Here is a 26,627-nt window from a genome sequence, read left to right as displayed (position 1 = left end):
TTTTTTAGGCCTTCCTCTGTGTGTTCACCTCAAAGGACATTGTCTCATTACCCCCTCTGATTCATCACAGGGCCCTGGGCTGTGTTGGTGGGAGACAAGTGTATTTAAATCACGAGTGCTGCGTTCATTCCGCAGTCTTACCCCCCCCCCCCCCCCCACCCCTAAAGAAAGTTTGTGCTTTTGCGTCTTTGCTGACATCTTCAGGCAGCACTTAAACGCAGCTCGTTTCTATCTCACGCCACTTAACACTGAAGTGAACCGTTTTTTGGGGGCCTAGTGCAGCTTGCATGGGCGCTGTGAAAGCTAATAGGGGTATCGGCCTGCATCCCACAACATCAAAGCAAGCAATTCCCTGTGAACACACACTCTGGGTGCATGCAGCGGGCACGCATGCACACACACAGACACACACACACACACACACACACACACACACACACACACACACACACACACACACACACACAGGCGGGTGCACGGAGCGGGCACAAAGGAATGGGTTGCTTCCTGTTTTCTCACAGCATTTCCATATATGTTAATTACAATCTTGTTATTGAGCAGAAGCAGCTGGTGGCGTGATGGAGTGATGGAGTGATGAAGTGATGGAGTGATGGAGTGATGAAGTGAAGTGATGGAGTGAAATGATGGAGTGATGGAGTGAAGTGATGGAGTGACGGAGTGATGAAGTGATGGAGTGATGAAGTGATGAAGTGATGGAGTGATGGAGTGATCGGCTGTCCTGGCTGTGGAGAAAAGGACAAACAGGGTTGTGGGGAACAGCGTTGTCACCGCGGAGGTGTTTGCTCCAGGTGCTGGTTTTGTTTCGCCCTCCAGAACAACACACACACACACACACACACACACACACACACACACACACACACACACACACAATTGATTTGGCTCTTTGCTGCGTAAGCGGCTGATATGAGCGCCGTGTTTGATGTTCACCACATTGACTTGCGTCATTGATGTTCCTGCTAACTGCCCCATGGTTCCCTGTGAATGGCTTCTTCATTGATGGCACCTCTGGAAAACCACGCATGGGAAGTGGGTCATAGAATTCCCAGATGTACACACAGTCATACTGCACCAATGGAGGAATGAGAGCTGAGCTCTGGACATGGCAGACAGCTGATGGTGTGTTGGTGTGTGGTGTGTGGTGTGTTGGTGTGTGGTGTGTTGGTGTGTGTTGGTGTGTGTGGTGTGTTGGTGTGTGGTGTGGTGGTGTGTGTTGGTGTGTGGTGTGTGGTGTGTTGGTGTGTTGGTGTGTGTTGGTGTGTGTGGTGTGTTGGTGTGTGGTGTGGTGGTGTGTGTTGGTGTGTGGTGTGTTGGTGTGTTGGTGTGTGGTGTGTGGTGTGTTGGTGTGTTGGTGTGTGGTGTGTTGGTGTGTGGTGTGTTGGTGTGTTGGTGTGTTGGTGTGTGGTGTGTGGTGTGTTGGTGTGTGGTGTGTTGGTGTGTGTGGTGTGTGGTGTGTTGGTGTGTTGGTGTGTGGTGTGTTGGTGTGTTGGTGTGTGGTGTGTGGTGTGTTGGTGTGTTGGTGTGTTGTTTGTTGGTGTGTTGGTGTGTTGGTGTGTGGTGTGTTGGTGTGTGGTGTGTTGGTGTGTGTTGGTGTGTTGGTGTGTTGGTGTGTGGTGTGTTGGTGTGTTGGTGTGTTGGTGTGTGTTGGTGTGTTGGTGTGTTGGTGTGTGGTGTGTTGGTGTGTTGGTGTGTGTTGGTGTGTTGGTGTGTTGGTGTGTGTGCGTGATTTGCACGCCGCCGTGTGGAGTCAACACACTGAGGCTATCAGAGCGCTGGAATCCTCTGTCTGTCTTTTATTCGCTGTATCATTTGCGGTGCTGGCTGAGTGACCAGTGGGTGGCGCTCATTAACATAGGAATCACCCATACGGAATCATGTTTGCGGTTGACTTGGTTTGCCACACCGCTCTGATGTCACGCACAACAACTGGATGAGCAAAGAGACGAGTGGATTCGTGTTGCCGTCGACCTCCTTTCACTTTGTGAGGGTTAAACTGCTCCGCCGGCCTCGCTGTATTACACGTTCACTTTCGGTGCCTCATGATTGCAAAGCATTCACCTCAGGAAAATAAATACACGTTTGCGTCTGATGTCTAAATGCTGTACATGGTTCGGAATCACAGCAATGTTTCTCTTTACACGGAAACGCTGAAAAATGAATTCTCTTTCTTCTGTGTCACAGATGACGCGCTGGGATACGCTTGAAAGTTCACTCAAGTGACACCCGCAAACAGAAACAGGAGTCCAATTTTAGGCTGGACTTATTTTAGTTAAAAAAAAAAAAAAAAAAAAAATGACTATGACTTGATTTTCATGAGGGTAAAAAAAAAAAAAAAAAACCCTGACAGGATAGAAACTTATCGTCTATACGTTGAATTGCAACAGGAAACAGAGAGAAACGCTCGCAGTGTTTTGACAGTGTCAGCAACCAGCGTGGTGTCAAGTTGACAAACTGCTGTCACTCATTCTCAAAAGTCTTGAGGTGTTCTGTGTGAATATGATGTTTATTATACTGTCCAGCTGCAGCAGCGGTTGAATTAATTTTTTTTTATTTTTTTATTGAAGCCAGTCAATAAAAACACATCAACCAGAATAAACACTGGAATCATCTCTCTTGTGTAACTTAACATCTGTTATAGCGCGTGGCAAACATTTGCACAATGACTGCAATTCATTCCTGGCCGCACTAAATTATTCAGCAAACATATTATCTGACATTTAGAGCCGCGCGCTGATAACAATGCTTCACCAAGGTGGGAGGGGCCACGTGTTGAACATCCTTTTCGCTTTTTTTTTTACACTTCTTTTTTTTTTCTTTTTTCAATCTATGTGTACCTGATGAATTATTCATTCGCTCTTTACATAGTTGCACATTAAGTCATGAATAAATACATAATAAAATGATGTGTGCTCACAAAATGCTCCATCAACTTATGGCTGGAGTTGATGATTCTTGTGACCGTTTCAAAAAAACACATATTTTTTCCCTTTCTATTCAAAAAAGCTACAGACTATTAAGTCATTTTTATGTTTTAACCTTTCCTCCCCTCATTCTGGTCAGATTTTCTTTTCTTTAGAAAGCTTAACTTTTTTTTTTTTTTACTTTTCCGCTTTTGCTTTATTCCGTTTTTTGTCCATGAAAGTGGTGTTAATAGAATTAAACATGGAAGAACAATAATGCTCTGTTGTTTGTCTGGAACACACTAACTCGATTGCATTGGATTGTTAAAAATGTATCAGATGTTGGAAAATGACGTTTTCTATGGAGTGAAGTTTTCACAGAGTCAATCAGCTGTGAAACCCAGACAATCACTGTGGAGGGATTTCAGTGATGGCTGTTTGAGCCTGGGCAAAGCCAGTGGGATGAGTGGAATTCCTCACTATTGTTGTCTTCAGAACTGAGGACCAACAGACAATTTATTGTCTGACCATCATCTCGACATTAACACACTCGTGGTTTCCAACAAACTCATTTTGGAAACGGATCCCCGATCAGTTTCATTGCAAAGTAGACATGGTGTCACGAATCCCCTTGTCAAGTTGTGTCTGCTAGCTAAAAAATTCTGTTGATTGTTTTTTGACTTGCTGTGTGTGTTGGTTGACCTGCACTTCCCTTGTGTGTCCCCACCTGCTCGGATTCCTCTTGATTGTTTCCACCTGTTCCTCGTTGCTTTGTGTCTATATGTTTCCCTCGAAGCTCCGCCCTGGCCGCTTCAGTGATGTCAGGTCTTTGCATGTGTACCTCGAGTTTGTTCTGTTTGACACTTTGTACCATTTTGGTAACGTTTCCTCCTTGGAGTCATTTCTGTGTTTTGTTTCCTTTAAGTAATGTTTTTCTTCTTCAGACTGATTTGTGTTGCTTTGCATTTTTCCTCATGAGAAAGATCTCAACTTGCGTTGACACCTTTGTCATTAAAACCATTTCATTTGCAGCTTTGCTTCGAGTCGTGCTCTTGCCACCAGTTCATTGCAGAACCACATAGGAAGACGACCCGTCACATTCAGGACCACACACCTGTCCACAGTTTGGAGTTCCTAATAGGTCTCATGTTTTTGGATAGTGGGAGGAAGCCTGAGTACGCAGAGGACATGCACTGACCAAGCAGTTGGAACTCAGAACTTGGAAAAACCAAACCAGCAACAGAATTTCAAGGAAGTTCTGTTAAACTCCGGACCAGATGTGAGTGAACAGACTGAGGCGGACCCAGGCCTAATAAGCAACCGACCAGTCTGTTGCTCTCCATCCTAGAATACACTTAGGTTTGAGGATCCCTGCTGGCCTGGTGCTGAACTGTCAGCCTTAGGGCTGAATCACCAGTTAGCTCCTGGATTCGTGCTCCTGCTTCTCAAAGTGTGCAGCTCACATTTTGTGTAGAGCAATGTCGGGTCGCTTCAATAACATTCAATGATTCAATTTGCACGCTAGTTCCCCTACTGACAAATACAGCTCTCTGCAGTGGAAAAGCTGAAATACATATATTTTTATTGTCATGTCTGGGGGGTCGGAGGGGGAGAGAGAAAGAAATGAATCTTCTCACAGCAGTGTGAAAATAACAAGGCAAAGCCCAAGACTGTACGAGCGGAGCAGCGATGGAACTGACAGGGCAATCAGCAGCAACAGCTTGTAGCACAGATCACGCAGATCATGTGATGAAACTAAGTGGTGGAATGACAACGCCCATGAGCAATGTCTGTGTGTTGCTCCCGGGTTGTTGACGCAGTCTTGGTTATGATATGAGAGTCACTCTGCACAGCTGCTTCACACTGCTGCCATTGGAAAATGCTCCAGCATTCAAACGTGTCAGCGCTCTCTGCTGGCTGCGCCCACACGGTGTGGAGGTGATAAGAAATGCCACCGTGGCTCACCGTGCTCACGCTGCCCTTTGCTTGCAGTCCAGATGTCCAGGAGGGGGACACGGAGAGGCAGACGCACCCAGACTGGCCCAGTCCACCAAGGGGGACGCTTCAGATGGCCGATAGGATATGAGCGAAATAGTTCACCAATAAGGCGGCCGGGCCCGCGTGTGTGATAATTGGCTGTGGGACTCAGCGGCACCAAAGCGACGCGGCCGGACCGATGAGATGAATGATGTTGTGTTGGGTCCTGTTCCACCAAGGAGGGGATTATCTCCTCCCTGCCCTGCTGAGGTGACGTGGAGGACAATAACTCTGATCCATCGGAGCCGCGCTCCATTCAGCCCAGGCAGGAAGTGATGCTTTGTGATCCGATGCCAATTTGTTTTGGAAGGCTCCTTTTCAATTTTTGTCGGTTGATTGGGCAAGATTGCTTCGATTTACACTGTAAATGAAAATAAAGCATTCATTTAAGAAAGCTACAGCGTGAAGCTAGCGTGTGCTGTGCCAGGAATCCCGTGTGGATTCACACATCACGGTGAAGCATCAGTCACCAGGTTGGAAAAAAAAATTGATTGGGGAAATTCTTTTTTTTTTTTGCATTGGATCCTAAAAGTATTTTTCCCTCTTGGGAACAGAGGGCAGCAGGGCCTGGGAGGAAGCAGCTATGAGTGAACAGTGATGCGATGCACTCTGTGGCCATTGTGTTGTTTTCAAAGATTTTCTGTGAAAACATAAAGACACATATGTAACACACAAGAGAAAGAAGAGGTGTGAACGCCCTGTCACTTTCTCTCTACAAGACCCTAAAACCAAAACGTTATGCCGCTCTGGCTCTGTTCTGCTTTGTGGCATCTTGAAAAAAGCTGATCACTGGCAAAGTGATCATTTGGAATAATGCGCATTCCATGCATATGAGGTCTCCAATGATGGGTCAACACAGTTAAACTGAAATCTGCTATGAAATCATCGGCATAGAAACAGCGGCCAAAATTCCAGTTGCAGTCACACACAGACAAACTTTCCTTTATTGTGTATTTATGGACAGTTTGCACATTTATCATTAGCGACAAGGATGATTCATCATCTGTAATAAAACCTCTCAGCATATGATTCCAAAAGCAAATGAGTATGAATAAATAATCAAGTGTGATACATCCGACCGTTGCTGTTTTCTTTTTTTTCCCCTCCTCGTTCCAGTGACTGAACTTGCTGTATACAATATAAATCAATTCATCTAGCAAAAACATGTCCTAAGTTTATAAAATATGGGTTTTCAGTTCAAATCCAGTGTCTTCAAAAGCATTAGAGCAAAAAAAAGAGAGAGAGAGAGAGAGAGGGAGGGAGAGAGAGGGAGAGAGAGAGAGAGAGAGAGAGAGAATCCGTGGAACCCAACGGTGGAATGCCCCTATAGTACACGTTGAAGAAACAACAACTCAGGAGGTTCTTCTCTAGTAAAAACTGACATCAATCATCAGAGGAAACCCGACCGAGGTGCAACGGAAGACGTTCCCACGATGGCACACAGAGGGGCAGAGACGAGGGCAAACCATGGACTTCCACACAAACATTCTACTTACATGTTCTTCCTATCAGCACTGAGGCAAAGTGTGAAATCACATTTTGATCAGAAGTAACACTTTATTGGACAGTCTGTGTAGCTTACGCGCACTGTATTTCCCCAGCATCCAGACAACGTCTGTTCAGATATGTATCCTGCGGCGGAGAACGATTGCACTTGGTTGGCATGGTGCTGACGGGTCGGACGCCCAGACACTGACGGAAGAGGAACGAACCATCTGTTGGCTCTGTTGTGATCATCAATGGCAAGAATCGGCCTTCAGGTGTGAAAACATCTTTCCCAGCAACGTGTTTCTCAGAAGATGTTGAAAAGGAGCACTCGGACTTCGCACACCCACACCAAGACTCCGGGAACGCGTTTGCAAGTTTGGTTACGAGCTGAGTGGTTGTGGGCTACACAACGCGTCCGATGCGTTGGCCTAGCATAAATAAAACCTTCATTATTTAGACACACTCAATAATATGAGAGAAAACTTGAAACGTCCAATTCGGGAATAATGAAGGCAACGTTATTCTTTTAATACGGAAGCCAAGAACTGTCATGCAGCGAAGACTTTGTTCTCCTAATGTTCACCAGTTATTACTCTGTGATATCCAGATTACTGAATTTTAATTGGAGACGATGGCGAGCCAGTTTATGAGATCACACGCGTCTGGTATGAGAATTGAAGAGCTGCCATTGGCTGTCGGTGCTGCTGCTCCCTGGCCGCAGGTTATTGACGGCAGAAGATCTCAAAGTAAACTACGATAGTCATCTTCACGTCATGACATAGTAATACAGCTAAAAAGAAAAGAAAAGGATAGACGTCATGGCCACTCTGGGCTTTGATAATAACACTCCGAACCGTGTAGCCTCATGTAGCCTGTTAATGTGCTTTCGTTACATCTCTGTCTAGTTTTGGCATGTGCAGGAAGAGAGAAATGCAGAACTTTCAGCAGGCGACAGTTATTACCGCAGCATGATGACTGTGGGTGAACCTGGTGGGATTCACCTGCGTTCACCAGTTTACTGTTAACTGCGGCTAACTGGCTTCATCCACCATCCATCCAGTCGACTCGCCAAGTCACACTTTATTTGTCTTGACTTCATTCATGAAAATTCTACTTTAATCACAAGATTTTGTCTTTTTCCCATTGACTTTTTCTTTCATGAAATTCTAACTTTATTCATGAAATTTCAACTTAAAACGTCAAATGAAAACTAAAATGAAAGTCTTTTTCCTGTAATATTTTTTTCCTCTTGTTTTGGCCCTAATCCTCTTCCGTAGACGTAAGACTCAATGTGTTTACAGGGTCGGAGGCCATTAGTAGCATATTGCAGCTTGGCTGGACTGTTAGCAACTGAACTAGCCAGCATCTTGGCTTGGCTTTGATATTGTCGGAGAAGAAAAGGGTCCTAAGTGTAAGAGACATTCAAATATTTTATGGTATAAATGTCAATGATATTTCTTTCAGTTTTACTGAGTAAAGAAAAAATTCCATCGCTATAAACATCAAAATGTGGGAGACTCACAACAAACTGATGCAGAGTGATACAAACATAATAACAAGCCAGAGGAAAATGTATCTGTTTAGAATTATGGTGTGAACTGATTCAGGGTCAAAAGAACTGTTTTTCACAATGTTTGACTATTTTAAAGCTTAATAATATATAAATTCCATCAAAAGAGGAACACTATTTGTATGTATAAAGTATCTTTCAGTGAGTTGACCTTTCTGCTGATTTCTCACTCAAACTGCTGTTTGAGATCTTCTGGAGATCTCCTCTTGTACGTACCTGCTGCATTTAAAGGTGCAATTCATTGAAGGTAGCCATGAGTGGAGAGGGAGAACATCTCAAGGATAGATTCCCTCTGCTGCTTTCAATGCTGCCCTGGCCAGGTATTAATGTGACGCGCCTGCTCGCTAGCTTGGTTGCCGCTAATGGGAACACTGCGTGGAAAATATCTGCAGAGACCTCAGGAAGCGTGGGGTCGGAACCACACAAACGCCACTGCGAGGAACCAGCGGAGGCCAGTTTGGCTCTGAGCTTTAGCGTCTACTCTATATGGACGCAGACAGCTGTGGACAGCTGGCTGAAACTACCCTGGTGGGGCAATAACACTTTGATTTTGTCTTAGATCTGCATGGGAATCATATCATGCAGAACCAATCATGGACACACACATGTGCAGTAGGTTGTTGAGAACTTAAATAAACACCAGCAACAGCTGCACACTTATATATTCTTTGATGGGGGGGGCAACATTTCCAGCTCATACTAATGAAGGATGCAGGAAGCATAATGTAGTCAAGGATGTGATGAAGAGTGTGTTTGGTGACTCTGAGGCGGACACCAGAGGATTGGGAAGCAGAATGAGACCAAGACGAGCAACTACAACCAACAATCTACTGGTAGTTTGATTTCCTAGTTTAGACATATTTCACGTCAAATTATCTCCATCCACACCAGAAGAGCACGTGTTGCTGCTGAGGTGAATCTTACACCCCGCTGACTGGTCTGAACTCTTGAAATGAATTTCTGTGACCAATGGCATCTTTAAACCACTCTTACCATAACGGAATATAAATTAGCTTTTGGAAAATAAAAACAATAATATAAATACAACAATAATATACTGGAATTGCACTGACGTCAGGTCTTATAAAATATCTCCTCTGATCTTTAAACTTTACTTAAGCTTATTTTTCCTAAAGACGCTGTATGAAATGTGTGTTTCACCTTCAGCTTCCTGCCACTCTGACAGGGAAATAAAAAGAAAAACAAAAATGAATCTCATGACGGTTCCACTCATAACACTAGGATAGTATTTTTTTTTTTATACTATGTAATTATCCATTATTGATGTAAATAGTATCAAAGAGCTAATTGTCCAATAGGCCAACATGGGGGCTGTGGTTGCGGCTGGGGAGGGAATCCAACCGTCTGGTTTGTTTCCCACGCGGAGAGCTTGTAGAATAAAGTGCACTGGAACTGAATCATACACATCTTGCCACTGCAGTAGTTGTGCGCTGCGCAGCTCGAGACTGGACAGGGGTTCATTCATCACGGTGGGACAGTGTTGTTGGGGTGAGAGAGCGAGACAGGCTGGCAGGTGGGGTGAGCGCCCCCTGTCTCCCGTCGCTGTTCCTCCAGTGGCTCCGCCTCTCTGCTGGTGGCTGCCGTGAGGAGGCAGCCCTGCCCGCCAGCGCCCCCTACGTCTAGCCATGCACTCTTGCTATCGACCACCTCGGTGAATCGCATTCCTCTGATAAATGTGTGATTGATAAATTATTTATTCGTCATTGAGACGATAGAATAAAAAATAATTTGTGGCAGTTAAGGCAGTCTCTTCGTTTTATAAACAAGCCGTTTGGAACTCATAAAATGCGACTGGCAATGGGCAGGAGGGAGGGAGGAAAGAAAAACAAAAGGGGGAAGGATGAACGGTTGGATTTGTCCAGAGAAGAAGTCATGTGTACTTGTACTTTGTTTCCAAAAACCTTTTTTTTTTTTTTTTGCACGTCACTCATCAGTTCCTCCTGGAGCCAAAAAAAAAAAAAAAAAAAAGTCTTGTGCGGTTCCTCCGTGTTTTCTTTTTTCTTTTTTTTTTCCCCCTTCAACTTGTCGAATCAACTTCACTTCCACGTTGTCCCGCGAGACCTTGTGTGTGACTGGGTTTCCAGCCTCCGCCGCAGGAAAAGCTCAGGGTCGGAGTTATACGTGCACGGACGGCACACTCTTGTTGAGGACCTGCGCTCTCATCACCTGCACGCTGGTCATGATCTTCTTCTGGTGGCCCATCAGCGTCACGCCCAGCCTCTGGATGTCCCTGAATCACACACACACACACACACACACACACAGACACGGAAACAGGTAGAGGACAAGATGAAAAAGTTAAACGTGTGTTTGAAGTGAAGGTGAGATGAGATGAGATGGAGAGCTTCATTCATCCCCAGCCGGGGAGTGACAGTGTTTCAGCGGTGGTGCCGAGTGCAAAGCCATGAAAGAGGAATTCCAGACACAGAGATAAGAAAGTGCTGCATGGCCGTATGCATGTACAGTATTTACATGTATATCACCAAGGAAGTGCTGAGATGGTAGCGGCGGTGACATTGTGTGACAGTGATGGTGACCACTTCTGTCGTCACCGCTTCCCACTTATTTGATGTGTGCTACTGCTTTCCCACCAGTTGAGTGCTGCTTTGGAGACGGTAAGAAGTCACACAGGAACTGCTCGTTATGTGACAGCGGTCACAGGCCCTGTTTGCACTTGGTCACTTGCAACTGTGTTTGGGGAAGTACGCATCTTGAAGCCTCTGTTCATACATAGCATTCACATGCGTCTCGAGCGTGCCACTTTTTAACCACTAGGGGCAGTAAAGAGCAAAACTACAGCTAGTTTCACCTGAAAACGAATAAGAATCAACTTCCTGTTTGCGGACTATGTCAAGTCACTTTCAGTTTTAATTCTACTGCAGCTCGTCCGTATTATCGGAAGTAACAGAGCGCCGGCTGAAGAGAAAGAGCAGCACGGAGAAGAAAGAGGGCTGCAGCGTTCGTCTCTGCCCCGATAGTGTCCGTGAGGAATGCTATGCTATGCTATGCTATGCTATGCTATGCTATGCTATGCTATGCTATGCTATGCGAAGCGTCGAAACCACCTCCCTGAGGTGATTTGAGTGATCGGATGATGACAATACGCATTTGGACTGTTTCCACGCGGCTACTTTGTGTGATTTTCGCCGATCGGAGCAGGAAAAAGGCTTGAAAGGACCGAGTGCAAACCGGGCCTGAGAAGCAGTCCGTTGTTCTCGGTCGGGTGGATCAATAATCAAACAGGATCAAAGACTGATGAGTGAAGGTGGGACTATAGGCGGCCCACTGACTCCGCCAGCTCCACCGCCCCCCCCCTCCCCCCCACAACACGGCCGTCACGCTGGGTGCTTACCCTTGGTTCATTCCTATGACGTGTCCCAGACTGTGGTAGCCGCCTGCTGCAAAGTGGTCCTTGTAGCGGCTCATCTTTATGGTGTCCAGCCACTCATTGACTGAGTTACAGCTACTGAAGTCTGGGATGGCTCTCTCCATCAGCGGAGGGCTGCTTAAACTACGGCCCGGGGAGGGAGACGGATGGCGGGCGGGCGGGCGGGCGGGTGGGCGGAGGCCGAGGGAGGGAGATGAACAGAGAGACAGAGGGATTAGTGGGAGGGAGTCTGAAAATGAGCAAGCAGTCAAAAGCCGTCGAAAATGCCGGGACGACGGGGGGGGAACAGGGTTGGTAGCTGAGGCAGAAAGTCAATATCAGTTAAAATGATAGAGAGAAGAGGCGACGGCTGTGCTTGTAAGATGGCTGCTTTGGCTGGATTAATGGGAGGAGGAGCGCCTGGAACTCCTCCTCCCCCTGCCCCCTCCTCCTCCTCCCTGCGCCCTATAGGGAGCTATATGTAGCTAACTTCCTGACACCACTCCCGATGCCGATTAGAAATCACCGCGGTCGTGTCATTACCACATCCGGTCAGCAGGTGGTCATACGTCTGGGAACCCCCTGGAATATATAACAGTATTCACTGTAATAACAGTGAATACGTAGCTTCAAATATACTCACTGTATAGGATTGGGACAGCGCTACAGAATGGTGTTGTGTGGGATGGTTTCACACTACTGAGCCCCTGGCTCACCTGCTGCTGCTGCTGCTGCTGCTGCTGGGATCTGAGCCTCACACTTTACAGCAGCTCAGCTACAGCCTCTTGCGGCGGCGCCGCTGCATTCAGCGCAGATCAACGTCAGCGACGCAGATCAACGTCAGCGACGCAGCTCGGCTGCCAAACTCTGGCCCGTGGGCCAAATTTGGGCCGCAGTGTGATTATAGTTGGCCCACGAGGCCATACGCCATCACTGCTAGAGCCGGCCCGCATTTGCATTTTATTTATTTTGATGAGTTTTTTTCGATTTGAAATTCGATTTTTTTTTCATGCGTGCAATATTACATTATTTATTATATAGTAATAGTTCTATATTTCAATAGTGAAGCATTGCTTGTTCCATGTTCAGTGTTGGAGCCAACCTGCTTGGGGTCCCATATGGGAAGGTTCAGTGTTGGCCCTGACACTTTGTCCAGGGGTTTTACAGTCTGTGCCACTGTGTGTTTGAGTTTGACGAGCCTGCTCCAGAGCCCAGCCAGTGGTGCAGTGCACGCTGCACAGGACGGCTCGCCCCAGCCCGGAACGACCTTCCTCCAGCTGGGGGGGGTGGGGACCGGGTGGGCCTCCCGCACCAGGACAGTCACTCAGCGGCCCAGCGCTCGCTCACCACACTGGGATCGTCTCCTCAGCTCCTCGCAGGCGCAGCCTGGCGTTGACTCGCGGCTTAATCCGCTAATCACACCGACCAATATTTGATTAAACGCTGGCAAGCGGTGGCGCCAAATGAAATCAGCGGCCCTCCTCCGCGCGCGACACAGTGCACCTGGTGCTTCCGCAGCGCAGGCGGATCTTTGTGGCGGCCCACCCACCTGCAGAGCGTGCCCATGGACTTCAGGTTCTCCGGGTTGCGGATTAGCTTGTCCAGGACGGTGACTATCTGGCAGAAGCGCGGCCTCTCGTTGCGATCCTTCTGCCAGCAGTCCAGCATGAGGGTGTGCAGAGCAGCGGGGCAGCCCATCGGAGCCGGCAGCCGGTAGCCCTCCTCCACTGACTTGATCACCTGCATGCGTGGCCCAAAATGTCAGTGATGAATGATGCAACACTGTGGAATCGCCAATGTTAACGCAGTAGAAACAATTCGATGATGGACCTCACAGTTCATTTTATGGATGTAGAATTTGACTTGATTTATGATTTTTAAATGGGTAAAAGCTTCATGTAGTGCCCAAAGGAAGAGCACGCTGCTCTGCTGAAGCAGGCCGTTTCTACATCACAAGTTGAGATGATTTCCATCATATGGCCTCTGCAGACTGCTAGCAGCCCTCAGCTAGCAGCCCTCTGCTAGCAGCCCTCAGCTAGTAGCCCTCTGCTAGCAGCCCTCAGCTAGCAGCCCTCTGCCCCAAACAAACCTTGTTTATTTTTCATTTGATTGATTTTTATTAAATCTATAAATGGCCATAATAGGGCCCATTTGAAGTGAACTGACTTGGTGGTATTGATGCAATTAATAAAATGTCCGTCACATTGGCATCTGTGACATGTGCCCCCCCCCCCCCCCCCCCCCTGTGGTGGCGTCTCCTGAACAGCAGGAAGCAGTAAGATGTGTTTCTGATGAACGAGACTCTGTGTGTGTCAGCAGGCCTCACTTCCTCACTGTAAAAGAAGTGTGTGTGTGTGTGTGTGTGTGTGTGTGTGTGTGACCCGCTGGCCTCCTGCTCAGAAAGCAGCGCATGGGCTCACACACACACACACAGTCTGCCTGCTACAATATCAGCTGCTATATTAATTCTCTATATTTGTGCTCCCCATCCTCTCTCTCTCTCTCTCTCTCCCCCCCTCTCTCTCCCTCTGTCTCTCCCCCCCTCTGTCTCTCTTTCTCTCTCTGTCTCTCTTTCTCTCTCTCCCTCTCTCTCTCCCTCTCTTTCCCTCTCCTTCTCCATTTCTGACAGTTTCCCAGAGGATAATTGAATAAGCTGCTTTGTTGCATTAAGATCCGCGTTTTATAGATCTTCTTTTCAGTGGCGATGCAAGTCTAAGCCCAAATATTTTTTACACCATTACTGACCTATTTATGCTTTGTAGTGAAACAGGGAGAAGTGCTTGAGCCTGATTTTGCCCATTCTAGAATTAAAAACAAGAGAAACGTCGTCGCTCACGTCTCTGTTGGTGAGGTTCCAGTACGGTCGCTCTCCGTACGACATCACCTCCCACATGACCACGCCGTAGCTCCACACATCACTGGAGGAGGAGAACTTCCTGTAAGTGATGGCCTCCGGAGCTGTCCAGCGGATTGGAATCTTGCCACCCTGTCAGGAGATGGATGTCAGACTCGGTGAGAGGGACGCGAAGAGACAGAGTTCCACGATAACAACCTGGAGAGGACAAAAGCTTGGAAGAAGCTTTTGAATCCTCAGTATATTAAGTTAAGTTGAAGTTCCACTTTAAAAAAAAACAAACAAAAAAAACAAAACACACACACACAGAAAGAAAAATTGCAAGCGCAACGTAGAGCGCAGCTGCGGTGGGCTTTCTCAGCAGAGACGAGCAAACACGCCCACTGTGATCTATTTTGATTCGGGCTGAACTCAAACACAGTGTTCCGCTGCTGCAAACAGTCACAACAGCATCAAATCTGTATTGATTCGCCGCCCTTTCCGTTTCCTCCGTCTCTCTGTTAATGAAAGTGCGCTGAGCCGGCGTGGTTCTGTGCACCTGTTGCAGGCAGCTCGCTGCGTAATGAGGTCGGCCTGGCTTCTCGGGCTCAGCGCCTGGCACAGATAAACATCAATACGCTGCTCTTCACTTCAGGTCGCCACGCGTTTGGTGCCGTTTGTTGCCAGCAAATTTAGAAGACAAAGAGAAATGTCTACAATTGAGTGTGTATGTAGTCGGACTACACCCAGTTTCCATGACACTTTTTTGGTGTCATGGAAACTGGGTGTCGGTATAAAAAAAACAAAACACTTGTTAGTCCAAATCACTGCTGTTTAAAAGTAGGAGGGAAAAAAAACCCACTTTGGTGATGTTTTGCCAAACGTCAGAATTAGTCAAGACACGGTGAACTTTCCATCAAAGTGGCATCGGTGTCGGCGACATTATTGACTGTATTTAAATTTCCAGGCAGTGACGCGAGCGCTAATCTTCCCGCCATTATCTCCCATTAATTCTCGATGCTCCGTAATGATGCCGCGGGTCTGTAACGCCATCGTCTTCAGCGCTTTTCTCCTTCAGAATGTCTCAGATTGATGCCTCCGCTAATCTGATTGCTGTGCTTTAACCGACTGGAACAGACAAATGTGTCAAATGCTGATTTTAATCTTCCGCGTCGGGGAGCCGATAGCACGGAGCTGCGGGAAGGGCTGGCTTGGAGCTGTGGCGTCGGGGCTGAATGCGTCCCCCCCCCCCAATCAGGTTGCAGGTGGAGCTCTTTTCTACGGGGACGCTCGCAAAGAAGATTTTATATTTTTTTGCCACCGCTTTCACCGTTACTTTGATTGCGTTTGCCCCGCCTCTCCGCCGCCGCAGCGGTCCCGGCGCCACTCAAGTCTAACAAATGCGTTCGGCTTTTAAAATGAAAAACCTATGCAGACTCCTATATGACCCCTGGCGGAGGTGAAAATACTATTAAAAAAAATGACTCGTTTTTGAGCACAATAAGAAAACTGCTTGGGCACAACATTTCACATGGCAGCAAACCATGTTAGGGATCCAACAGAGTCACACACATTCTGGGATTGATTCTAGGAATCAATGTTTGTTTCTTTTTTTGTTTGAAGAATAAAAAGATGGTCCTTCCTCAGTGTTTGGATGCAAGAGATCTGAAGATCTGTAGACGCTATAGCTAACGGTCCAGCTGATAACAGTCAAGATGACACCGTGACAGTTGTCGTGTTGTCTTCGTCCCTTAACCTGTTTCACTGGTACTCTATGCACTGGTGGACCATGGAAACAAGCAATCTCATTAAACATGCTGGCAACTTCAGTGGCTTTTTTTTTTGTGTATGTGCAAGTGTGTGTGTGTGTGCGCCATCAGTGCTTGCCTCAATGTGAAAACTCACACTTGTGGTGTATGCAGCATCGGGGTCGTCCTCCAGCACCCGCGACAGGCCGAAGTCCGACACCTTACACACCAGGTTGCTGTTGACCAGGATGTTGCGGGCGGCCAGGTCTCTGTGAATGTAGCCCAGGTCGGACAGGTAGGTCATCCCAGCCGCAATGCCGCGCAGCAGCCCCACCAGCTGGATGATGGTGAACTGTCCATCGTGTCTCTGAGGTAGAGACGGACAGAGAGAGAGAGAGAGAGAGAGAGAGAGAGAGAGAGAGAGAGAGAGAGCAGGGAGGAACCAGGGAGAAGGCTTTACGGGCAGATCAGCCAGGTGTGATGGAGCAGAACGGGCGAGGAGGAGATAAGCAGGAAAGATTCATCATCAAAATAAAGTCAGATGTGCAGATAAGACGGAGGCGATGGGCCCTCGATGAACACTGCGTTCGCACGTGCAAAGATCAGAGAGGTTTGACATTGATGACTTGACGCAATGTTAAACTAGCTTATAGCTAACGCTTCACTTTTACATCCAAACTGTCACTTCATTTCAAGGTTGAATGCATGTGATAACTGTTGAAGTGGCTGCAGACTTTTGTGAAGTTAGCTGCAAAAGAGAAAACAAACAAACAAAAAAACAACCCCCACAGCAGATGGAAATTGTAGCAGGCGTCAGTATGCAATCATGCACAACATCTAAGATGGAAGTAAAACCACTTTCATGATCACTTTCCGATGCTGTGCCAGGAGAACAAATCTCTTGAGATTATAATTTTGAAAAGATCATATGAACACAACATAGAAAAAAAAAAGGCAAAATTACAGAGAAAATAAAAAAAAACTGAACCACTGAACCCCCCCCCAGATGTGGATGTCCAAGAGAAGGTCGACACCAACCCTGAGGAAGGAGTCCAGAGAGCCGTTCTCCATGTACTCAGTGATGATCATCACCGGCTTGCCTGACAAAACCAAGAGGAATCATTAGAAGCATTTCCGAACTCCAGAGCACAGCCACACAACACGCTGTCAACCATGTGCACGGATGCCTAATGCAAGCTGAAGACTGACTAGACATTAGAAAACTATCTGATACTAAAGCACTTGTGGCGTACTTTGTGTTACAACCCCCTCCAGGCGGATGACGTTTGGATGGTCGAACTGGGCCATGATGGAGGCTTCAGCCAGGAAATCCCTCTTCTGCTTCTCCGTGTAGCCGGCCTTGAGGGTCTTCAGCGCTACTGGGATGTCCCTCTTTCCCGGCAGTCTCATGCGTCCGTAACAAACCTCCCCAAACTCCCCTGAACACAAACAAGAGTGAGAAAACCTTCATTTTCAGAACCGTCTTGCTCTCCTTACGACAGCAGGTTCATTGTCCATGAGCTCCACTCTTGTTTCTCGCTCGTCGTCTCCCTCAGTTCCTTCACTAAAGTCTGTCATGTGTGTGCAGGCGACACACCCGGCGCGGTGCATTGTGGGTGAGATGCTGTGTTAGTATTCTGTGGCTGCCTGTGGGGCTTTGACTGGCAGGCCCAGGCAACGCTCTGATTCCACTCTGCCATCCTCCTCTCTGCTGCACACCACAGCCTTTACAATGGACCATGATTTTTAGTTAGCGCAGCCAATGGTTCTTACCTGTATGTGTGTGTGTGTGTGTGTGTGTATGTGTGTGTGTGCGTGTGCGCACACACGTTCATGGCTTTCTACCTGAACCGATGATTTTCTCTATTTTGATCCTGGAGGCCTCAATTTCTCTGGCAAACTCGTGGACGGCCTGGCAGGGGTCCTCATAGGTGTGCGGGTCGATGTAGAACCTTGCATCGGGGAACGACACTGAGACAAACAACATCAGCATTTAGCCACGATATATCAGGGAACGAGAGCGACATCGCGTCTGAGCTCCTCGGCCGGACGGCCGACAGTAGGGGAGGAAAAGCATCACGCAGAGAACAGCGAGCGACGACTGCTGGCTCAGAGGACAAACTCTATCACATGGGCATGAAGAACAGGACCTCAGTGAGGAGGAATATGATGAGTGAGGAATGTGATCCGCAGTTGCTGGTAGTTGGAGACCAGGCGAGACCTACCATGACCGTTCTGGTAATGCATCTTCTCCTCGTCAGAGTCCTGGAAGGCTTTGCTGTAACCGCAGTGTCTGTGTATGAAACACACACAGACGCACAGTGGACAAACACACACACATAAAACATATGGTGGGATGAATACAGAACCGGTGCCAAGAAGTCACACTGCATTGTAAAGCAACACATTTAAACATTTCAATACATATACATGAAATTATCACTCGATCCTAATTATTGTCATTAAATATTTGCGAGATTTGATTTTTGTATTTCAAAAGATTTGCAACATCAGAATCACACAAAGGAATGGGAAATCTGTTGGCGTTTATTGTTAAATAAGACAAACTACGAAAACTAAATCCTTGTAGTTGTTGTATTGTGGTACAGTGTGTTGTGGATGTATTGCAAGGGACGTCATCTTACTGAAACATCCAGTTCTGAGCCGTATGATGTACATATATATATATGTATGTATATATATATATATATATATATATACATATATATATATATATATATATGTATATATATATATGTATATATATATATATATATATATTTATTTATACTGTATATATATATACAGTATATACTCTACTATACGCTACTCTTATCTTTTATCATGACCATTCTCCTTGCTTCTTGTTGTGGTGGCTGCTGGTGGCAGCAGGGAGAGACAGCGTCGGTGCTATCAACTGTCGCTGGAGCTGCAGTGTTGTTATGCTAATGACTATTAAAAGACTGCTGCTATTAGATGATTTTAACACCGCTTTCCCTTTGAAATGGCAAAGTGCCCTTGGATAGTGTTGCCTCTGCTGAAGTGACTAGTGTTTAATTCTTCACTAGATTAAATGCAAATTTGTCAAGCAGGCTCTCAAAAGGACACATTTTCAGTGGTAAATCCTGAACTGAGGCCAGAGTCTGTTCTGATGCGTCCTCCCAGCGGGATGGGATTTCAGACTCAATGCTCATCCGGACTTTGCCTCGATAAAATCTTTAAATCCTCAATAATCTCTTATTTCCCCAAAAGGATGGTTGAGGAAAAAGTCAATGTTTAGAGTGAGCTAATTAAACGAAATGGAATTAATAATATGGCGCAACAGTGCAGGGATGCAAGTTGAAGGCTTGGAAAGCGGGGAGGGTTGCTTTGGTTTGGTTTGGTTTAGCTGCAAAAGCAGCGGATATGAATCAACGTAATTAAATCGACTCTGGTAGGAATGAAGTGCAGTAAATTAGCGAAGCGCTGAGGTGAGTCAGAGAGATGAGAAGCTCAAGTATTAGCTGTTCAACCACCTCTTAACTCTAAAACATTAAGAGTTGCACTCTGACATTGGAGCATTTCTGGAGGCAGGACCTCGACCTGCTGCTGCCTCTGAAACAGGGAGCTCAACTCAAGCTGCCGCGTGTTTATGACAAGCAGCAAATTCAAGGACTTGCTTTGAAAAAAAGAAAAAAAAAAAAGCCTCCCCTTAACAAGTCTTTATTTTTCCTAGCAGAGACGGTACTTCAGGTAGAAGAGAAACAACACACTGCCACAACTTCATCTTAACGCATTCCATTGGTTCTGATCACAAGCAACATGAAAGACAGGAAAAGACATTAGAGGAGTGTAAAGAAAGTGTTCCACACACAGCAGCGACGGGTAGTGTGGTAAAGTGTAGCCTTGCCGTTTCCTGCAGATGAAGATGGCCGAGCAGGTGACCGTGGCGGACAGCAGCGCCATGCAGATCCAAATAATGGTCATGGTGTTGTGGCGCAGAGGGGCTGCAGAACACAAGCACACACAGAGTGAGGCAAAGGTTTGCCGTCAGGGGGATCTGGCTGATGACTTTCTTTCCTCGTCTCTTTAATATCACTGAACGCTTGACTATCTTCTCGGTCTTTGCTGTTACGTGTAATAAACCGGCGCAGTGGTCAGCAAGAAGGTCGTGGGTTTGATTCCGGGTTCCCCAGCGTCCTCCCGCACTCCAAAGACATGCACGTGAGGTGGATTGGAAACTGTAAAGTTGACCGCATGCGTGTGAATGGTCAACACCACGGTGTTGAGAAGTGAGGAAAAAACTGCCATGGTGCGACAGCAATTCATTTGAACCAGACAGTTCACGATTGAAACCTTTATCACGGCTGCAAATACATGTAGCTTGGACAGAATGGGGAGTGATGAATGACTGGAGGGTAGGAGGAACGGTATGGGAAAACAGCAGAACCCCACCGCCTGCAGGTGGAGGTGGAGGCTGGGGTGGGGTTGAAATAACAGGTGCAATACTGATGCAATGCAACGCAGCTTGACAGGCGGAGGCAGAGTTGAAGGATGGGCCAGTTTAAACAGACCAGGAGGCTGCACTTGACTGTGTAAATCAGCCCAGGTGGTCCAGTTGACTGCCTCGACCAGGGCTTGCCTCATTCGTTGATTAATTAATCGAGTAGTAGATTAATTAACTCATCTACTACCAAGTTTACATATTGGCAGTAAATTCTTATTTTAACACAACTCAGCCCGAACAAATTCCTCCTTGAATAATTTGCAGGATGCTGATGGGTTCTGAGTTCAGATGAGGACAATTCAGGTGTTTGCATTAGTTTGAGAATCTTAGCCATTGAAGCGCAACTCACAGAAGAACATGTGGAGAACATAGATTATTATTATTATTATTATGCAGTGTTGGTTGATTGTTTGTTTTTGATATGAATAAACTGTCATTTGCTACATCATCTAAAATCATCTATTCCAAGGTAGTCCCGCTCTACAGGATCGTTGCAGTTTGGAATTGGACTTGATAAAGTGATTAAAGAAAAGAAAGAGAGAAGAAAACATACAAAGTAGAGGGGAACAAAGCCGGTCGTTAGACAGTTTAGGACTTATTGATTGCTCGCCGTGTCGTCCACGGGGATCTGTGCACAACTCCCGGCTTCTGGATCTGCAAATGAGTTTGTATCAGTAGGAGGGGAGTTGGGGTCCAGTGAGCAGCAGAATGAAGGGAGGCTATTAGTCAGTGAAATGGCCTCGGGACTCCAACAGCAGGAGGCAGAGCTTTGCAGACCTAGTCTGTTCTGTACCCTACCTGCCAAATCTCCTATTAGCTGAGAAAAATGTTGAAGCTCAACTTATTTTTCTAGTAATTCCAAGCTTGCAGTGTTGTACCTGCATTGTGTGGACACTTTAGAAGAGCTTCAACACACCCAGGACCATGTACAACCATTTGAAGCGGTCACTGCCTGCTTTTAACAGGCTTTTCTATATATATATGTGTACACCTAAGCAGAGAGTGTGGACCTCACAGGGATGAACTGAAGAGCTTATTAGCGTCACGGGCAGCCATGAGCCAAGGACCAAGCAAGTCCTTGGCTGCAAGTCAAGTTTTGCTGCACTGCACTGTCTTGTTGCTGGGCTTTATTTTTTTTTTTAAAAGACCGTTTTCAGATTTAATAATAACATTTTGCTGGTCAACCTCTCAACTCAAAAGACTCCCAGTTTGAGTTGTACCGACCTTACAAAACAAGCCTTTGCTTCACTCAGCCTGAAGAGAGAGTTTTGCCTCCCTTCCAGAGATGAGAAGATGGCTACAAGTTCTCATGCAAGTGATGCCTTGCTCAAGTTTTTCCAAGGAAAGTCACCTGAGTGATAATAAGATCAACTGGTGTCAAGGCTAAGTCGATCAAAGCCGAGCAAAATCGAGCAATAAACTGTTTGTTTCAGCTCAGTAACTTTGACGTAGGACAAAGGAAGCCCTCCTAAAATTGTGCGAGTTGACATTTTTCATACTTGCTGTGTTAATTTGGAAGCCAGCAATGCAAGAAGATTGGAAAAGTCCGTTTTTCATCACAGGACCCCTTTAAACAACCGACACAGGGCCTCTTCTTTGACTTGAGTCAGGGACAGTCTTTGCAGTTACACACTGAAACACACACACACACACACACACACACACACACACACACCTGCTTTCCCAGTCTGGATCTCCACGTTCTGGCTGAAGCGTCCAACGCCTGCAGAGGTTCTGGCTCGAACCTGAAAGATGTACTTGGTGCCTGGTTTCAGGCCGGACACCCGGGCGCTGGTATTTCTAGACTTCAGAGTGGAGTAGATGTGCTCTTCATTATCCTGCCACCAAAACAAAAAAAAGATGCGCATAAAAGTTAGTTGATCAGTTGGGTTCATTTTGTCTTTGGTATCAAATGGATTTCTATCTTTCTTTGAATCAGACAAAGGTTTTTCCTGTCTTGGACATGTCAAAGGCAGAGTTCAGAGTTCAGAGTTCAGAGAAGAACGGTGCGATCATATACTAATAAAACAGTAATAAATCTGCCGAGTTGTGACAATCTGATGAAAACTGTTCTAAACTCAACGGTCATGCTTTATTCATTTTGATGGCTCATGCTTCCACTCTATTAGAATGCAAAAGATGACTGCTGGCCTGTTGCACATAATGCTGTGCTTATACACCAAACAGCACAACCGACCACATGGACATAAGGTGCTTTACTAACAGCTGCCTTCTGGGTTGTGGCTTGATGTCTTGAAAGGCGACACTTTACCCACTCCTCCCACTCTAACTTGACTTGTAGGACAGCACCAAAGTGTGGACTAATAATCCGGTGTTGCAGAACCGGGGAGGTGAGGCGATCACGTCTGCATTGCAAAGATGCTCTGCCGTCCGCCAATCATATGGAATTGACAGGTAATTAGCAAGGAAGCTGTTTGATCAGCCAGACTGTTTCCACGGTGGGGTTTTCCCTCATTTTCATGTTGCCTCTCAGATAATCATTTAATGTTATGAAGCGCAACTCGCAAAGCCAAATTCTCAAACTTTTGAAAACCTTTTGAATTTTTTTTTTTTTTTTTTAATGATGCGTTTCCAGATTAGCATTAGCATTTTTATCGCTATCAATCACGACCCCTTGCCTTGTTTTCATCTTCCTGCGGCTGCTTTTGCATTTTGCAAACCTAATGCTGAGCCGTTTGGAAGGCTGCGGGTAAATAAGTTCAACGATAATAGGGCGGGAGGGCAAGGTGCATCCAAACAGGCAAAACAAGTGAATCATTCATGTGTCCTCAGAAAGGATAATAGCCTAATTAAAAAAAAAAAGAAGGGCTGGCTGCAGAAGCAGGACCTTCTCCGTCTTCATTATCGTCCTCGGCGAAGGCGCTCCTGCGGCGGCTGCCACCCTTGCGGTGACTCATTGTTGTTCAGTCGCATTAGAAACCTCGCGGAAGCACATTTGCTGACTCGTCCACTTCAAAATCTCCCACAGGCGCCGGGACCCCGGAGCAAGAGGCGAGATTAAGACTCGCACTAATCCTGGAGCATCCTCCACACCAGCCCGCCCGTGCTCGTTTGGCCGTCTGTTCCCTCCGACAGTTCAGCCGATGTCTATCACCGTGCGCACGTCCTCCGTGTGCCCGCCCGCGCTGACACGCAAGCTTGCAGCAATTAGCTCAACGCCAGGCTTACACGCCCGCCAGCCTCGTTGCTGTCACTGTCACTTTGGCTAAGTCAGATTTTTTTTTTCTCATCCTCCCGCTTGCTCTCCCACCTTCAAGCCCATTTCCTTTCAATTAGCCCGGGCTGCCAGCGGGATCTTTTCCTGGGATGAAGTTATCCAGTGTCTCTCCGACGCCTCTGCATTCACAATATCTCGGCTCAGCTTAGTCACAGCCCTTTGAAGAGCGAAGGCTTATGTTCTCCAGGTAAAATGGAAGCCGCCGTCTCACTTTTTCTTCCTCTCACCGAGCTGCTTTGTGTTGACGAGAGTGTAGCGCATTGAGTTAGATGAGCGCGTTTGTGAGGTGTTTGCTTTGCAACGGCAGCTGCGTACCTTCTCGTAGTATTTGATGTCGTACTCCAAGATAACCCCGTTGGGCTGGTTGGGTTCGTGCCACATCAGAATCACGCTGTTCTGACTGGTATTCTCCTGGCGAATCGCTAACACTTCAGAGGGAGCTGCAAAAAAAAAAAAAAAAAAAAATCAGAAAACAAGTGAGATGACTTCACTCTTGCATCAGCGTCTGAGTCACCTCTGGCCACGTGCTGCTGCTGCTGCGTGGATGTAATTGTGCTGCTCTAAAGTGAATCAGTTCGCTCCCGACTACTTTAGTCAGCCAAACTGTGTTGTCAATAACTTCCTGGTCTGATCACTCTTCTCTCTGATTCGCCGTTTGGTCACATTAGGAATAGAAAAACAAACTTCTATACGCAGAGAAGATCGTATTGATGCCGTTGTTGAAGCCCAGACTTTTTTGTTTTTACTTTGTAAGTTTAAAGTCATAATTTGCATGATGGAAAGGGTTCGTTGCCTTTTAAAGAGTCATTTTAACTGGCTGGAGTCCCCGGAGTGCAATGTGGCGCCATCGTTTAAACATTAAATAGACTACAGCAGTGTTTAAACAGCAGAAGAAAACGCTGCCAAGCCCGGGAGACTTTCAGAAAAAGGCTTTATGGCAACAAAAAAATGTTTAACGTTTAACTATTTTTTTTTCCTTTTTTTAATTAAAGTTGCTCCAATTGGCTTCGTGTTGGGAAGAAAATACACGATCAAGTAGTAATCGTGAAAATATTGAGTTTTGGAGAGACAGGCGGAGACAAAAGACATTGCCTGGATGAGGAGATAAAAATCTAAAAAGTCACCACAAGTCATTGCCAAACTGGTCGTGTTCAGATGTACTGAGAAAAGGATTTAATGATTTGAATTGACTTCAATCAAACTAGAAAAGGAAAGTAAACGACTAAAGTTTTGCACTTTGTTTCTAGCTGATCAGGCCACTCTGATCAGCGAATCAATCAGTATGGTGTCATTAAGACGCTGGCACGTGTAGCGTTGCAATTAGTCACGATTGTGCGCTTGAGGGCGAGGCCTCTGGGGAAATGCTAGACTTCCATCCCATTCATAAACGGTCTATTCTCCTGACTCGGCTGGTATAGACTCTTCAGCTCAGGATTGGATGATGCAACTGGACCAGTCAGTAAGAGCCCTGCACTGACACAAAGCCTGGTATCTGCCCCTGAGATGCTGGCTGCTGGATGACCTCTCACTCCCCATTAGGTCCTCATTAGCCGGTTCTCCACCAACCCAACACAATGACCAACAGCGACGGAATCAGCTGGGTTTTTTTTTCACAGAGAAGGCGGAGACACAGCAGGACCTCACCCACTTGTCAGTCCATCAATCAATTACAGAGAGAAAATTCCTTTATTACGGTCGTTGTCTTTTGGAAATTAGAAACAATTGTTACTACTGATCTACAGTAAACGCTGCTGTGGGCTCCAGACCACTGGAAGAGCCACTGTGCTATCGCTCTGAACCCTACCTGCCTGGTTTGTGGTGATGTTAACCACGGCAAAGGGGGAGGGCTTGTTGCTGAGGTGGGACACTGCGTTCATGGCCAGGATGCGGAAGGAGTAGTTGGTGTGAGCCACCAGGTTGATGACGGTCACCCAGCGCTCCGTCAGGCCGTTCTGACGAGGAATGAAGCGGACTGCCGCCGTGCCCGAGCGCTCCACCAGCCCCCCCCCTCCGGCCCCGAAGCTCGCGATGGCCTTCCCGCCGACGGCGCCTCCCGGCTGGGAGTCGCAGTTCTCGCAGGGTCCTGCTTCCCCCGAGCACCTCTGACACAGGACACTGTACAGCAGGTCGCTGCGGCCGCCGGTGTCCAGCGGCCGGTCCCACTCCAAGTTCACTGACGTCCCGTTGACCGACGAGATGGCGTTGACCGGAGCTGTCGGAGGCCCTGTAGCGCACAGGACGGGAGGTTGGGGGTCACACACGGAAAAGTCAAGCAGATTCTGTGGGACGACGGGAGAGAGGCGTGAGCTGCGTTTGGGCGTACGGGAGCACGGAGCTGCTGGAGGGTCATCGGCCGCCCGGTAGAAGTCGGAGTCGCAGGGGCAGGAGAGGGCGGCTCTCGTCTCCGAGTGGCTGTGCTGAGGACATTTACCGCACAGGCCGTCACCTGCCACTGGCTTGTAGAAGCCCACCTCGCACGCTGCATGGAGAGAGCCGGGGAGAGGATGAACAGAGTAAACAGAACTGAGAGAGAGAGAGAGAGAGAGGGAGAGAGGGAGGGAGAGAGAGAGAGAGAGAGAGAGAGAGACAGAGAGAGGGAGGGAGAGAGAGAGAGAGGGAGGGAGAGAGAGAGAGAGAGAGGGAGAGAGAGAGAGAGGGAGAGAGAGAGAGAGAGTGAGAGAGAGAGAGCAGCCAGAGAGACACGAATCACGCTCTGATAGCAAGCTGCGCATATCAACACAAAAGTGTGTCATCTGCAAAGCATTCATTTAGGACATTAGTCCCCACCCCTCCCCCCAAAATCTATGTATAATTACGGGCCTTGTAACCGCTGAGACCACGGTGCAGGCAGATGAAAGTCAGACTTCTTTCTCCTCAGATTTGGGCTGAGGAGGCTCTGCACTATTGATACTCCCACA

General features: G+C 47.0%; 1 protein-coding gene across 6 annotated transcripts in view; it reads right to left on the bottom strand.

Moving 5' to 3' along the window:
• The window catches only part of epha8 (eph receptor A8), a 106,896-nt gene that overhangs the window by 15,884 nt on the left and 64,385 nt on the right, over window positions 1-26,627 (bottom strand). Inside the window, exons 7-20 of one of the 6 annotated variants that reach the window (XR_012925350.1) lie at window positions 26,033-26,188; window positions 25,514-25,933; window positions 24,025-24,149; window positions 22,147-22,309; window positions 19,839-19,971; window positions 18,211-18,278; window positions 17,831-17,956; window positions 17,239-17,424; window positions 17,024-17,085; window positions 16,125-16,352; window positions 14,241-14,390; window positions 12,954-13,144; window positions 11,390-11,548; window positions 8,984-10,267 (exon numbers count right to left, since the gene is read on the bottom strand). Coding sequence is in view for 5 of the 6 variants with exons in the window: in XM_076013289.1 (XP_075869404.1) it covers window positions 10,153-10,267; window positions 11,390-11,548; window positions 12,954-13,144; window positions 14,241-14,390; window positions 16,125-16,352; window positions 17,024-17,085; window positions 17,239-17,424; window positions 17,831-17,956; window positions 18,211-18,278; window positions 19,839-19,971; window positions 22,147-22,309; window positions 24,025-24,149; window positions 25,514-25,933; window positions 26,033-26,188 (2,282 nt within the window). In the remaining variant the exon portion in view is untranslated. Of the gene's footprint in view, window positions 1-7,865; window positions 10,268-11,389; window positions 11,549-12,953; window positions 13,145-14,240; window positions 14,391-16,124; window positions 16,353-17,023; window positions 17,086-17,238; window positions 17,425-17,830; window positions 17,957-18,210; window positions 18,279-19,838; window positions 19,972-22,146; window positions 22,310-24,024; window positions 24,150-25,513; window positions 25,934-26,032; window positions 26,189-26,627 lie in introns of those variants that run through there. The other 5 variants (XM_076013289.1, XM_076013290.1, XM_076013291.1 and 2 more) reach the window with 5 other exon arrangements.

Source organism: Nelusetta ayraudi, unplaced genomic scaffold (genome assembly GCF_046127955.1).
Source record: "Nelusetta ayraudi isolate G7.1 ecotype Tasmania unplaced genomic scaffold, CSIRO-AGI_Nayr_v1 ptg000146l, whole genome shotgun sequence".
In the NCBI taxonomy this organism is placed as follows: domain Eukaryota; kingdom Metazoa; phylum Chordata; class Actinopteri; order Tetraodontiformes; family Monacanthidae; genus Nelusetta; species Nelusetta ayraudi.
Note: the sequence above shows the minus strand (reverse complement) of the source record. Positions and strands in the feature narration are given on the sequence as shown.